Source organism: Balaenoptera acutorostrata, chromosome 14 (genome assembly GCF_949987535.1).
Source record: "Balaenoptera acutorostrata chromosome 14, mBalAcu1.1, whole genome shotgun sequence".
Taxonomy (NCBI): Eukaryota; Metazoa; Chordata; class Mammalia; order Artiodactyla; family Balaenopteridae; genus Balaenoptera; species Balaenoptera acutorostrata.
This window is the reverse complement of record NC_080077.1, coordinates 44,806,716-44,822,738: the sequence shown is the minus strand read 5'-3', so window position 1 is coordinate 44,822,738 and position 16,023 is coordinate 44,806,716. Positions and strand designations below refer to the sequence as shown.

General features: G+C 32.9%; 1 protein-coding gene and 1 pseudogene across 2 annotated transcripts in view; one reads left to right on the top strand and one right to left on the bottom strand.

Annotated features, from left to right (window-relative positions):
- Window positions 1-5,698, top strand: part of KPNA5 (karyopherin subunit alpha 5) — a 44,228-nt gene extending 38,530 nt beyond the window's left edge. Inside the window, exon 15 of one of the 2 annotated variants that reach the window (XR_009005254.1) lies at window positions 2,256-2,340. Coding sequence is in view for 1 of the 2 variants with exons in the window: in XM_007190747.2 (XP_007190809.1) it covers window positions 2,256-2,443 (188 nt within the window). In the remaining variant the exon portion in view is untranslated. Of the gene's footprint in view, window positions 1-2,255 lie in introns of both variants that reach the window. The other variant, XM_007190747.2, reaches the window with a different exon arrangement.
- Window positions 5,699-11,825: 6,127 nt separating this feature from the next.
- LOC114238988 (U6 spliceosomal RNA) lies at window positions 11,826-11,925 on the bottom strand (annotated as a pseudogene).
- Window positions 11,926-16,023: the final 4,098 nt, after the last annotated feature.

Here is a 16,023-nt window from a genome sequence, read left to right as displayed (position 1 = left end):
ACCATCCTTTTTACATTGTCCTTATGCAGAATTAGTTTACATTGATATAACTGCAGTCCATGTATAGTTTGGTGTTCTACTTTTAACATTCTGGAGAATTTTACATTTTCTCCAAACAATACATAATTTCTATGATTTGCATAATTTTCTGTGATTTGCAATAGCCACATAATGTTATAAAAAGAGAATGTTGCATGCTGTTTTAGCCAAATTAAGTGGGGTTTTAGCCACACTCTTGTAGTTGACCATTAGTTTGTTTCCAATTCGTTTTGCACTTTACATATGCCAAAATAAACATCTTTCTGATGCTTATTTTTTATTTTTATTAAAAATATTATATTATTAATATATTTTAATATTTATAATATACAAAATAATAATATACAAATAATACAAAATATAATATACAAAAATATAATATTTATTAATATTTTTCTTCTGTTGAGTTAATATTTGGGGATAAAATTTCAGGAATATTATTGCTGAGCTTGGGCACAAACTTCTTTTTAAGTTTTTGATATGTTTTCTCATTTTGCTTTCTGAAGGCATGCTACTCGGCAGTGTCACTGCCTCTTACTTGTTTTGTTGATTTTGCTGATTTAGCCAATGTAAAATGGTACCACCAAGTTGCTTTTATGTGTTTCTTGTTTTATTACATGTAGAAAGTGGTGTGTATTTTCCATGTGTTAGTATATTTCCTTATCTCAGTTACATCTTTATTATACTTTGTCCAGTTACCAACTTGTCTTTTTTTTTGTAAAAATTTGAATTAATTTTATTTTATAGTTTATTTTAATATGGCTTTTCTCCCATCCTTTTTACCTTTTTAATTTAATGAGATAAACCGTGTTCTTTTATAATTAATAAATGGTTCAGCCTACTATTCTATTCCTTCAAAGTTTACAAAGTCATTGTCCTCACAGAGGTTTGATGAAAATTATTTTATTTATTGGCTAGATTTTTCTGATTGGAGTCTTAAAATATTTAACTTAACTCACATGGAATTTATTTTAGGATAACACATGAATCTAAGTCAGTTTTTTTTCCTCTCAATATATTTCCATTAAATATTCACTTTCTGTCTTAAGTCCTATTATATTATATGGTTGAGTCAAGCTTTTATTTGTGATTCTTGAACCAAGCCTGGGAGATCGCTTTGCCTTTATTTCAAATTATATAATGTCAATGGTTAAAACATCATATAAATAAAAGATATCAATCACTGATTTAAGAATATTTCCTTACTACAATCATTATTTTGATCCCAAGTTATACTAGAGTTTAGGCTATTCTATGATTGTATATAGATATGACTACTTTGCTTATTCCTTATATCCTGCAATCATATAATTGAAGAGGTTTATCTGTAATAAGTGGAAAAGATTTTTAGCATCACCCAGACTTATATGTAGATTATTTTCTTGTAAGCAATAAAATAGAGCACTGTAGTTTCTCCTTATACTATCGAAATTAGCTTTTTCAGTTTCACTTATAGGCTGTATTGGATTTCCAAATAGTATTCATTTATCCTTATTGATACCTTTTGGCTCATTCTGTGAGAGAACTTGTGTGGTAGCTTGCTTGTATTTTAGTTTTTTTATTTTTATTTTGTTGCTTTCCCTTTTTGTGCTTTTTATTTAGCACAATTACTCTGGAAACAACTTGTGGAGTTACATAATGTAAAACTGTCATTTTAAAATTCAGAAACTAAAGTACAGAGGAACCAAACTTATTTGGGAAAAATCACACAACTAGAAGGGTGGAGTCTATGATCTTCCTACTCCCCAGCCTGTGCTTATTCTTCATACCACATTGCCCCATTCTTTCATTCTTGAAGTATAAGGCATAAGTGTTGGCTATCAGTATGTGCAAAAATTAGATAAAAGTTAATGATATCACTTACATGTAGAATCTAAAAAATACTACAAACTAGTGAATATAACAAAAAAGAAGCAGACTCATATAGAGTAAACTAGTGGTTACCAGTGGGGTGGGGGAGTGGGAGGTACAAACTATTGGGTGTAAGATAGGCTCAAGGATGTAGTATACAACACAGGGAATATAGCCAATATTTTGTAATAACTGTAAATGGAAAGTAACCTTTAAAAATTATATTTTAATCTTTTTAATTAGATAAAAATAACAGTCCAATTGCCAGTGGACTGATGGATGCTATTGATTCATTATTTTGACTTAAATATATGTTGAAATTCGAGTAACAACTTTGTTTCTGTACATATGCTTTGCATTAATAGGCCTGGATAAAATCGAATTTCTGCAAAGCCATGAAAATCAGGAAATTTACCAAAAGGCTTTTGATCTGATTGAACATTACTTTGGTGTAGAAGATGATGATCCCAGTATTGTACCTCAAGTGGATGAAAACCAACAACAGTTTGTATTTCAGCAGCAGGAAGCACCAATGGAAGGGTTTCAACTTTAACTTGGTAGGAGGAAAAATTAATGGCTAAAAAGGGTAGCTTCAGATATCTCCCCTTTCTTGTAATGTCATTAGGAATATTTGATGTGTTTTTATGTAGAACAAAAAAGAAAGACGTTAATGCACTTTTAAAAAGCAAAACAAAACAAAAGTTTCCATCCATATGCAACCTTTTATAGTTTTGTTGTTATTTTGGTGTGCCTGTATATATGTCTTTCATTGTTTTATCTTTTTCTTGTATCTATTTGTGAACAGTTAAATACATTATGAGATTATTTAATAATTTAAGCCTGAAAAGGAAAACTTTGGTAAAGTATTACAATAATGGTTCTGAATTTTTCTAGCATTCTTGGAAACTGCACATTAGCAGTACAGCTGTTGATAATTGCATTTTGGCAGTAAGTTTGACATGCCCATTCTTTACTAAATCTACCTCTCAAAGCAAAAACAAAACAAAAGAGCTTCAGAAGCATGAAACAGAGAAAAAGCTAAATGAGAATGTGAAAATAGCTATTACCTTAAATTATAAATCACTGTGCTATAGGTTATACTTTGCAAAAAATAAAAAATTACAACAGAAAACCTGTAAAAGTTACTTATAAAATACAGAAGAAATATTGTACTGATAATCAATTAAAATGTGGCAATTGTGAAGAGGGAAGCTGTTCTTCATGTTGAACACATTAAACTGATTACACAACATTTAAATGTTTGTGTTTTTAACATATAAATGCTATTATATTAGTATATTTTGTATTTTAACCAAATATGCTAACATTTTTGAAATAGTGTTTTATTATTTTTTCACTGCTCATTTTAAAGAGCATCATGATAGAGATGCCGTCATGAATCTAAAGCAGTGCTGCACAGCAAAAATAATACTGTATTCCTTTCTCTGATTTTTCAGAGCAGTAATTGAAAAGTTTCACTTTCTATATAATAATGAACTGAGGTACTTGAATGGCAAAATTCTCCTGAAGAAATCACCTTGTTATGTGTTAAATTTTATTAAATGCACTTAATGGTCTGGACACAAAAGGATGATATTCATGAAAATTACTAAGGATTCTTTAATTGGTTGAACCCTATATTAGGATTATTTTCCCCTTTGGTGATCCTCAGAGGGTCAAACTGCTGCTTGTTAATGAACCATCGTATTAGATTACATTTGTATCAGATTCGTCAATATAATGTATGTGTTTATGTATTAACAGCAAAAACCTCTTCATACTGTGAAACTTTAAAAAAAAAGTTTCAATAGAAAATTATATATATATATTTATTTACAGATACATATATATATGTGTGTGTCTGTGTGTTTTTCTCACAGTACTATACTTGGTAGTTTTCTAAGCAGATATGGTACTGTTGAATCAGTCTTTTCATTATTATAGTTATGTGCAGGCTATTTACATTTCCAGTTGTATACCTAAAATACTTGTTTAAAAATTAGTTTACTGATGTTTTAAGATGGGAACTAAAAGCATTTTTGATATGATTCATAGTCTATTCTGTAAAGAAAGATTTCATTTATGATAGCATTTATAATGTTTCTGCTGGAAATCAGAGGTATGTTACAAGAAGAAAATGTATATAGGAGTACTTTTAAATAGTATGACACTTTGTAAATTAAATATCATGAAACTAAGCTTTTGGCAAGACACTTAAAAACCTACAAGCTATAGAATACAGGTTTAAATGGTGTCCACAATGCTGACTGCATCTGCCAAACCTCTTTTATATTGTTAAGTAGAAGATTGTATCTGTGCCCTTTTTATTGTAGTAGAAGTTATGAAGTTCAGTATATGCATATTCAAAAGAACAGGGTAGTTATATTAAAGATCACCAAATTGATGGTGAATTTATCAGATAAACGCTTTTTAGTGATGCAGATAGTCTAAGTATCAGGTGACAGGGTGTTCCACTCTTTCTAATCAATTGAACTTGTTAATGCAGCATAATTCATAAACTAACCAGCTGTGCCTGCTTTTTTTTTGAGGACCCTGTAGTCACATTAATAAATCTAAGCTAAGTCTTTCAAACAAAAGTTCTTACAGAAGGAAAAATAATAGAAATAATAGAATGACCTTTGAGGGGAGGATTTTTAAAATTTTTGTCAGTGAAACAAGCATTATATCTCTAAGTATAGAATTTGACCATATTTTAAGCATTTATATATAAAATTATATTTAATTCATTGGATCTGTTACTTGGGTAATTAATTTGATTAGATTTGAATGCAAGGGGTAATATGTAATAGTTGGTGTGCTGATGACTTTATTGAACCAATACTAGCAAATACTTTGTTCCTAAAAATTTTTTTAATATGACTACTCTTCTCAAATGTACTATTTTAAATGCTCCAAAATGTATTTTCATTAATCTTCACTGACCCTTGTGGGAAAAATTTTCTTTTTTCAACTTGCTTTCCTAAGATTTATTATATTTTAATCTGAGAGAAACTGTGCCAAAAAAAAAAAATGAAAACATGTTGTAAAAGGGCAATGCATGCAACATTAATGTAAAAATCAAGAGAATACTTCAAAGAGTCCTTTACGTTTATTTAATTAAATTCGGTGTTTTATTTTTGTCTGAATTTGAATTTTTACTAGCTAATCTATGCAATTATGCTTACTTGTTTTATATTTGTAAGTACTTGACTCAGTGCCCTGGGGTTTTTTTTACTCTAAGTTTTATTTTGAAAATTGTTCCTAGAACTTAATTTTTAGTGTCATTTTGTTCACTTGCTGGTAGCACTAGAACAAGAAAGCAAAAAATAAAGACCAAAAAAAAGTGATAAAATCTGTTGGCACAGAAACAGCATATCATTTGGTAACTGTAAAACCTATTTGCAGATAAAGGTTGATTTTTTGGCTAAAGGACTTTTGTTGGACAAAGCATTACCTTTGCCTTCATATTTTTTCTTCTCTCAAGAAGGAGCATTATGGAAAAAGTAATTATAATACAAAGTCTCAGTGGATTTTTGTTGCTGTTCTAAATTCAGCAATCTACTGGCTGCTTTGTGAAACTGTGAAATCAAAGTAATTGTTGTTAACCTTTACTCATTTTAGTTCATAGCATTACTGTTTTATGAAATATATTAGGAGCCAATATGATGGATCTCTAAAAGGATAATACATCTTTAAATTCTAATTGGGAAGTGGGATGAGGGGAAGATATTCTTGCCAAACTAAATAAACCAACATTTGAGTAGTATGCAATATTATGAAATGTTACAGCACTATATTAAAAATAATAAAATACTATTTTACAATTGCATTTATATAAGTGTATCTGTTTCATTTGTTTTCACTTATGATTGTATATGCCTAATAAAGCAAAAATAGATGCCCTGATTCATTAAAATTCCATCCCCTTTCTAAAACCAGTAAGATTTCATTGGTAGCATTATCTGATAAAGTAGTATGTTGCTTTTATTTTAGAACTTGTATATTCATCTGTAACGGGGAACATATCCAATTTATCTTTGTATCTCAAGCCTTGGCAGTTAGTGGGCCATTCACATGTTTCAACTGAGATTATTTTTCCTTTTCTGTTATTTTAATGCAATACAGTGCATTTATTTAAGGCTTAGAGTTTTAAACCTAATAAATAGGAGAGAATGTCTGATTTAACTTTCTTAATGTACTGTGAAACACAAAATCGCACAGTAGCCAAGCTTAGGCCCTCCTAACTTAGTGTTTTTATTTTTTTCTTCTTACACTACCATGGTTTTCTGTTGTTCATTTTTTGGGGGGGGGGGGTGTTTGTTTGCTTTGGCTGGCCTCATTTCCTTCAGTATTTGAAACTATGTTAATCACAGAGTAGTGAAAGTAATTGGATCAATTATTTTTAGGGTTTCTTGCTCCCAGTAAAGTGGTCTGCAATATTAGTGGGAAATGAATTCCTGAAAATGTATGAACATATAATGTACAGGTCAAACAATAGATTTAAACACGCAGTGGAGTTCCCATCCCAGAAATCCTTAAGTATACCCTTTAATTATGTGTTTGCTCAGTTGTATATTTGTTCTTTCATTTTTTTCCTTTCATATTTGAACAGTTTACCACTGAAATTAAATGAGCATATGATTCCCCCCTTTCAGGACATCTAATGATTTTCATGTTTGCTTCAGTAGTTTATGTTTTAAGAGACACATACATCATATCATTAGTAGCACTTTAACATTTCAATTTTCCATTCTGTTTTGAAATAAAAATTTCAAGTAGTTGTACTTGCAAGCACTGCTGTATAGCACTACCAGAACTAAAATGTTGATTGGGAGCAACCCCACCAAGTAAAGAGCTTGGAATGTTTACTAGTTTATGCATAAATATTTAAATTTGGAAACAGTAGGCAGTTTAGGGAATTTAATGTGCAGTTCCCCAAAGTATCTGTTATTTAAAAATTGGGAGTTTTAAACTTTGGACACCATTACTTTTGAGGGATCCCTCCTGTTCCCTTTCAGTTATGGTTGTTTTTTTAAACTGTTCTAAAAAAGCATGGCAAAATTTAATATATTCTTTGTTTAGGGTTTTAGCATGACTCACTATTTTCTGAGCATTCCATCTTTTAAATTGTTTTATTATAAAATATACACAAAGAGAATAATGTGTAAGAAGACACTTTGAATAATAACATGAACACCTGTGTATTCACCATCCAGCTTGATTATTATCAGTCCCTTGTAGATATTACTCTGGATTTTATTAATAATCCCTGTGCTTTTCCTCATTGTTTCATCTCATGTGTACGTATCCCTAAGAAATACAGATTCCCCTGCCTGTTTTCTAAATATGTAAACTGGAATATTTTTTATATCTGTGGCTTTTTTGTTTTGGCTCAATGTTAACATTTTTTGAGATTCATTCATATTGATGCATGTATCTGTGGTTTGTTCATTTTCTTTGCTGTATACTAATCCATTTTTGTGACTACATCATGATGTCTGATAGGGAAAGTTCTATTTTGCTTTTGTTCAGGATCGTCTTAGCTCTTTGCATTTCCATATAAACGTAACATTCACTTGTTCAATTCCATGAAAAGCCCCTTAGGGATTCTGGATGAAATTACATGTAATCCATAGGACAATTTTGGAGGAATTAGCATCTTAATGATACTAACTCTTCCTATCCATGAACAAGTTATAGCTCACCATGTATTTAGATCTTCCTTACTGTATTTCAACAAAATTTTATAATTGTCTTCATAAATGTTATCGACAAATAATAAACAATCTATAATAGGAATAGAGAAGAGTTTTATTTAAGGCAAACTGAGGACAGTTATTTGCTAAAATAATATTTTGGACATTGGATTAAGTAAAATATTCTATTAAAATTAATTTCACTGATTATTTTGACTTTTTAACATGGCTATTAGAAACATAAATTACATATATGGCATTATTTTTCTATTCATTGACAGTGGTATAAGAAGCTTAATACAGTAAACTTCCTTTTTCTCCGTCTCTGCCTTTGTGCTACTGTCAGATTTTTCTACATGTTATAAACTCCACAATGCATTTTTTTAAATTTTGCTTTAAACAGTCAACTATTTTTAAAAGGTTTAAACAAATTATAAAGGTTTTAAAAAATATATTTGCCCACATAGTTACCATTTCTACTATTCTTCAATTCTTTGTGTAGATCTAGATTTCTATCTGATATCATTTTCCTTCTGCATGAAGGACTTATATTTTTGTATTGTAAGTTGCTGGTGATCAATTCTGTTAGCTTTTGTATGCCAACATAAACCTTTATTTCACCTTCATTTTAAAAAGATATTTCTATTGGGTATAGAATTCCAAACACATTTTGTTCTTTCAAGATGTTGCCCCCACTGTCATCTTACTTGCTTTGTTTCTGACAAGAAGTTTGCTATCATTCTTAATCGTTGTTCCTTTGTGTGTAACGTTAACTTTTCTCTGATTTAAAAATTTTTTTCTTTATCACTGATTTTAAACAATTTGATTATGATGTAACTTGGTATGCCTTTTTTTCATGTTTCTTGTTCTTGCAGTTAGCTGAGCCTCTTGTGTTTGTGAGTTTATAGTTTTCATCAAATTTGGAAACATTTCAACCATTATTTCTTCAAATATTTTAAAAATTCCAATTCCACTTATATTAGGCTGCCCAAAATAGTCATGCAGCTTACTGATGCTTTGTTCATTTCTTTTTCAGTTGTTTTTCAATATGTGTTTCATTTGAGATAATTTTCCTTGCTTTGTCTTCAAGTTCACTAATCGACAAGATTAGTGTCTAATCTGCTCTTAATTTCATTAGTGTATTTTTCATATGATACTTTGTATATTTTATTTCTAGAAGTTCTATTTGGGTCTGTTTTATATCTTCCATGTTTTTTCTTACCATGCTCAGGCTTTCCTCCACTGTGTTGAACATAGCAAGTAGAATTATAGATGTTAATGTTATATTGTCCTTGTCTGCTAATTCTATCATCTGTGTCATTTCTTGGTCTTTCTTTTTATTGATTTTTCTCCATACTATGGGTTGTATTTTACATTGGCATGCCTTCTGTGCACATCTGGTAATTTTTTATTGGATACCAGGCATTGTGAATGTTACTTTGTGGGCTATTAGATATTAGATTTTATATATATATATATATATATATATATATATATATATATATATATATATATATATATACATACACACACACACACACACACACACACACACATATATATGTATATTCTTGAGCTTTGTTATCAGAAAAATTAAGTTACTTGGAGAAATTTTTATTCTTTACATAAAGGCTTGCTTTTGAACTTTGTAAGGCAGGCACAGATAGCATTTTTTTAACTGAGACAATACTATTTCTAGTACTCTGCTACTCTGTGAAACAGAAGGGTTTCCACTTTGTCTGGAAACTATTCTTGGCCATGTGTGAGCTCCAAAACTTGTTTCTCCTTGTTCTTTCAGGTGGTTCCTTTCATGGTATTGGGTAGTAGTCACATGTGGTCATCAGTACTCAGCTGCAGATCTCTGGAGCTATCTGTGCAGCTCTGTCACCTTGATACTCTACCCTGTGAAATCTGGTTGTCTTATCTCCCCTGGCCTCCCAACTCTTTCTCCTCAACTCAGAGAGAATTCTAAGTTCCACATGGGTTTCCCTTCTATGTCCTGCAGTCTTGAAACTCTCTAGGCAGTAAAGTGGAGCAATCATAGGGCCCAACTAACTTATTTCCTCTATTTTACAGATCACTGTCCTTGAGTGCCTGATGTCCAGTGTCTGGAAACTGTCATTTCATATTTCTGTCTGATTTTTTACTTGTTTGTGGCAGGAGAGTGACTCTTGTCCCTATTATTCCATTTTGGCCAGAGGGAAAGATGACATACCAATTTATAATGTTCTTTTGGCTTTCATCCCTTTTATCATTTATAATTTTGTTTTCTTGTACCTTTTTTCTTTTATCTTGATGACATTTGCCAAATTAGGTTATAGTGATCCTCTAAATTCTATGTTTGTATTTACCTCATTAGTTTCTGCTCCTAATGTAACCGAGCAGGACGCTATGAGACCTTCCCAGGACAGACCCGATCCATGTCCTCTGCCTGCCTTTTGTCTGTAGAAAGAATTTAGTCAAAGAATAAAATCAATCAGAGAAGTGAGAAAATGCAGAAAGAAAGGAAAACAGTCAAGCAAGACAAAACAATAATACTTTAGCCATTAAACAGAGTCAAGGACCTTTAGTTCTTCCCCAAGGGCTGTAGATAATATTCTGAGCCCTGTCCTTTGAGCTGTTTTGCAGATACTGAATCCCCCACCAGGTGGAAGAAGTTAACTGTCCGCTGCCCACAAGCATGTAGACTCCAGACCAGACCGGTTGGAACCAGAAGGGTCATGATGCTGACTCCCAATTACCTCACCACCAACCAATCAGAAGAATGTCCACAAGCTGATCACACCCTGCTCCTTGAACACTATAAAACTCTCTACCCCCTCCAGGGGGGACACACAGTCTTGAGGGCATTAGCCTGTTGTGGCCCCCTTTGCCTGGCAAAGCAATAAAAGCTACTCATTTCTACTTCACCCAAAACTCTGTCTCCGCGTTTCTATTCGGCACCGGTGAACAGAGGCTGAGTTTCAGCAACTCAGCCTTTCTTTTCTAAGAAAAGTGTTTTGTGAGGCTAACAATTTACTTTGAAGTACCACTTCAGCTGCATTCCACAAGCTTTAATATATAGCTTTTTCTTATCATTCAGCTCTAAGCATTTTAAAACTCCCATTATGATTTACTCTTTGACCAAAGAGTCATTTAGAAATGTGTCTTTAAATCTTCAAACTTTAAAAACATGCCCTTAATTTCTAAGTTGTGATGTGATTACATGTAGTTTAAAAGTTGATGAAATGTGCTTCATGACCTAGTATGTGCTCAGTTTTAGTGAAATGTTGCATGCATGCTAGAAAAGAATTTGTTTTATTAATTGATTCACATAATTTATATCTTTACTATTCAGCTTAATTTGTCAGTTTCTAAGAGAGGTATGTTAAAATTTCCCAAGATGATAGTGGATTCATTCATTTTTTTCCTTGGAGTTCTGGCTGTATTTACATGCTACGTTATTTTGTGCATACAGATTTAGAATTGCTATATCATTTTTTCAGGTTCAAATGAGAATCTGTACATTTATGTGCTAAAAGAATAGAACAATAGTTATTACAAAACTGATATTTTCAGATTACATGATAAGTGAATTTAAATAAAACGAACTAGTTGAAACTTAATTGAAAATATTTTCCCTTTCAGTGTTTGTGGTGGGAACAACGGACTTCCCTCCTGAAGGCTGAAGATATAGCAGTGTTATGTCAAGATGAAAAATATGATCAGATCAAAAGGTCAGGCATGGCTTTACATGATGAAATCTTCTGTACCAGTACACCAGAGTATGGCCACCATCCAAAGAGGCAGACAGCAGATGGAATGGAAGAGTATGAAACCTTTGATCTAGGATTTACTAATGTTAAAAAAAATAAGTGAAAGAGAATAGGTTGGTTAATAAAATGACGTAACTTAAGGGAAAACAGGATTCGTAACAACAAAAAAGCCCTGTTCTTAATCCCCTACTCCCTGCAGCCACAATTTCAGAATAAGAACATATACTTCATGTATTAATCTTTTATGCTGTTTATGAGACAGGCAAGGTAAGTATTTTTCTTTCCTTCTTGAACCACAGGAGTAACTAACTTTTCACCCACAAACAAGTGTTAGTCACTTGTGGTTTTAAGTTTAAGGTGTACAGTGTAATTATTTGACTTACAATTATTGTGAAATGATTACCACAGTAAGTTTAATTAATATCCATCATCTCAAATAGATATCCCCCAAAAAAGAAAAAAATTGGTTTTTTCCTTGTGACGAAAAAATATGGAACACTTCAGGAATCTGCATATCATCCTTGTGCAGGGGCCATAATCTCCATATCATTCCAATTTAGTATACATGCTGTTGAAGCAAGCACTATTGTACTTTCGCTGTACATTTATTTTTAAAGAAAAAGAAAACAAAAGCTGGTCAAGCCCAAGTTGTCCAGACAAATAAACTCAAATCTTTCCATCATGTCTGATATTATAATCTAGTATTTTAAAATTACAGCTGTTTTTATATTCCTTGTGTTGTATGATTTGGGTAAAATGCCACTTGTTCATGACACAACCCTTTCCTAGGCCAAAATAAAAACAAATATTAAGAGACAAAATTTTATCTTATACTGTTAGAGGGAAAAAAACCAGACTCTATTATATATTGATACTTAAGTGCTAACATTCTTATTTTTCAAACCTTATTTCTCAAAATTCATAGTAACCTTGAGAAGTTTAGAGACACTGGCTCTGTTATTTCTTGCCATATTTATTATGTAGCAAGAGTAATTATAAGAATGAAGGGGTAAATACATATTTGTTATCCAAGTGTAATTTGGAGAACACATAAAACTTTTAGTTTATGAATTAACTCTGTCATTAATAGCCTACCTGGTCTTTCATGGAATAATAAAATGCATATCCCTGGGGTGAAAATCTATAGTTCCAGAATATTCTCAGCTGTCTGGCCTGCTACATGATAAAGTTAGACTGGAAATAAGAAAATGTTAGATAAAAGCATCTTGCTTTACCTGACCCACCTTCCAAGGCCCCTTTTGTAAGGAGTACAGACCGGAAATCCTATGTCCCCTGGATCCTTTCCAGGTTATCAGCCTATTGCTGAATTTTAATTCCTTCATTTTTAAAATAGGGTCAAAAATACCTGTCTCAACACTCATTAGAATGATTTACAGACTTAATGAAATTATATCGAAGTAGTCTGTACCTACAAAACATAAATTTATATAATAGCTACTTTGTATTGAGCATCTATTAAGTTCTAGGAGTAGTGCTGGGTGCTTTACATATATAATGTTACCTCTTTTAATCCTCAACACAACCCTGCAAAGTTGTTATAATTACATTAAGTTTATAAATGAAATATTAGAAGCTCAGAGGTTGAGTGATTTGCTAAGGTCAAACAGCTGGAAAAGGCAGAGTCAGGATTCTGGATATTACTTCCAAAGAGAGACTACTTTTTCCTTTGTAAACTAAGGCAACAATGTCCTCAAGGATGTTAGATGTGTTCAAGAAAGGGGGAAAAAAATCACTGAATAATCTATCCCACCAGCAAAATTGACAGGTGAAACCTATGCTCACATTTTAGAATAGACCACAGACCACCTGAAATACCCTGTATTTCATACATTTTAAAATAGTTTTGATGCATCAACTGTAAGATGAAAGTGAAAAATAGATGTTTTAGACGTAAGAAAAATATGGTATCTATCCCAGCTAGATCCAAGCTTAACTTTTCATATATTCCATTCTAATCATTATCAAGCATATAGACAAATCACAAATGACCCCAAACAGGAAAAACATAACAACTTCCTTTGCTTTTAGAAGATGTGTGAGACACAAGTCTTTTTAGAAAAGCAGGAAAAATAATTTTCTAATAGTAACTAATATGCCTTCCTTAGTCATTAAAACATACTTTTCAGTAATCTTAATAATAAAGCCATATATTCACACTTCATAAAAATGAAGTCACCAAGTAAAAGCAAAATATTCATCACACTAATCTTTAAATTCCATCTCTAAAAATGTAGTTAAATACATCAATTTCTAACCTCTCAGAACAAATAGATTTTAGGCACTGGAATGAATAACTGCCCAGAAAAGCAGCATTGCCTCAATCCCAATATAATTTGATAGTCAACATTCTTGCTTTCCAGTTAAAAGATTTCATGAGAAGAAACACTCGGCTTTTGAGGTTTCACTGATCAAGAGAACGTTTCTGAGTAGACACTGAGCAAACATTTTTAAACGCGTTGTCACAGATACGTCTTCACTCCTCATTGCCAGACACAATAATGTTACCTCCTGACTCTGTACAGTTATGGACAGTGTCAGTACCCACTCCACCGTCAATCAGTGAATCTTTGGCATCATATCTTCCATGGATTTCTGCCTTCCAAACCCAGGTTCCACTGTCATAACCAAAGCTTTCTCTATCTGATTAGCCCATGGTGCCAAATGCTCACATGCTTAGTTTGATGGCAAGGTCAATTTCATCTCGTCCTCACATGTCTTTATTTTTTTTTTTTTTTTTTTTTTTTTAATTTTTATTTATTATTTATTTTTGGCTGTGTTGGGTCTTCGTTTCTGTGCGAGGGCTTTCTCTAGTTGCGGCGAGCGGGGGGCACTCTTCATCGCGGTGCGCGGGCCTCTCACTGTCGCGGCCTCTCTTGTTGCGGAGCACAGGCTCCAGACGCGCAGGCTCAGTAGTTGTGGCTCACGGGCCCAGTTGCTCCGCGGCATGTGGGATCTTCCCAGACCAGGGCTCGAACCCGTGTCCCCTGCATTGGCAGGCAGATTCTCAACCACTGCGCCACCAGGGAAGCCCCGTCCTCACATGTCTTTAATCAAAGCCCTGGATTCTCAGTAACCTCCAGATTAAATATTGACTGGTTCTTGCTACAGCCATTCACTTTATCCACTGGTCTAGCCGAGACACTATCATATGCATATCCAAACCTAGCTGCTCGTGGAGGCTTTCTACAGCAGGGTGACCAAAGGTGATGTTGGGGACAAAATATATCCAAGGGCAGAGAACCAGCCTTGGAGTCCAGCATACAGGGGCTCTCAGCACCTAAATTTGCCAGATTGCTGTTGAGGGTGGACAGGCCAATCTCACCATTGGATGCCATTGTACCAAGAGAATATCTTTTGATGAATTGAATCTTTTACCAATATCTTGTAACCCTCTTTATCTATAGTAATTCATCTTAAAGTTTATTTTGTCTGCCATTTATTCAATTAATCCCCCATTGATGGACATTTAAATTGTTTTCAGTCTTTTGCCATTGTAAATAGTGTGGCAATGAATATCACTGTAAATTTCTGGCTCAATAAATACATATACAATTTTGCTAGGTATTGTCAAATTTCCATCCATAAGGGTTGTACTATCTTTCATTCCAAACAGCAACATATGTGAGTACCTCCTTCTCACAACTTTGGAAACGGTATGTTATTCAGCTCACTTTTTTTTAAAGCAGCTTTATTGTGGTGTAATTTATATATCATAAAACCCACCCATTTTAAGTGTACAGTTTGAGTTTTCATAAATTCACACAGTTGTGCATTGCTACAATCCAGTTTCAGAGCACTTCCATCACCTAAATTCTGCTGTTCATACTTTTAACCAAATAATTGGTATAGATTTATTGGGGGCTGCAGCTAACACAGATGGCATAAATTCTGGCCCCAAATACACATGGTAACAAACTTGTGGTTAGGAATTCTTCAAGGATTGTTTTCTACTTTTCATTTAAATCTAAAGATGATAAATAGGTGAGTTTCTTACTCAACCCTGCACTCTGTTGGTTTTTGTGTCAGTCTGACTAGGCTATAGTACACAGTTACCCAATTAAACACTAATCTAAATGTTGCTGTGAAGGTATTCTGTAGGTGGGATTAATACTTTGTCAGTTGACTTTAAGAAAAGTAGATACCTTTGATAATCTGAGTGGGCCTTATCCAATCATTTGAAAGACCAGCAGAGCAAAACCAAGGTTTCCTGAGGAAGACAAAAATTCTGCCTTTGGACTATAGTTTCAGCTCCTGCCAGAGGGTTCCCAGACTGCTGGCCTGCCCTACACATTTCTGATTTGCCAGCTCCCACAGTCATGTAAGCCAATCGCTTTAAATAAATCAATAAAACGTAAATAAATAAATATATATATAGATAAATATATAGATAAATCTATTTATATAGACATAGATAAACTCTTGTACTGGCTTTAGATACAGATATAGATATAGATAGATATAGATATAGATATAAATCAGTCAGAACTCTGACTGATACAGGCACCCCACCATTACCACCAAATCCCAGTTCAACCCTCTGACAATATAAACTTTCTGGGATTCTGGCTTCATGTGGATGTCCATCCTCTCAGCTTTACCAAGCCTCATGTTTTTGTTTATTCTCCCTAGCATATCATCACCTAGGATATCTAGATGCCCCC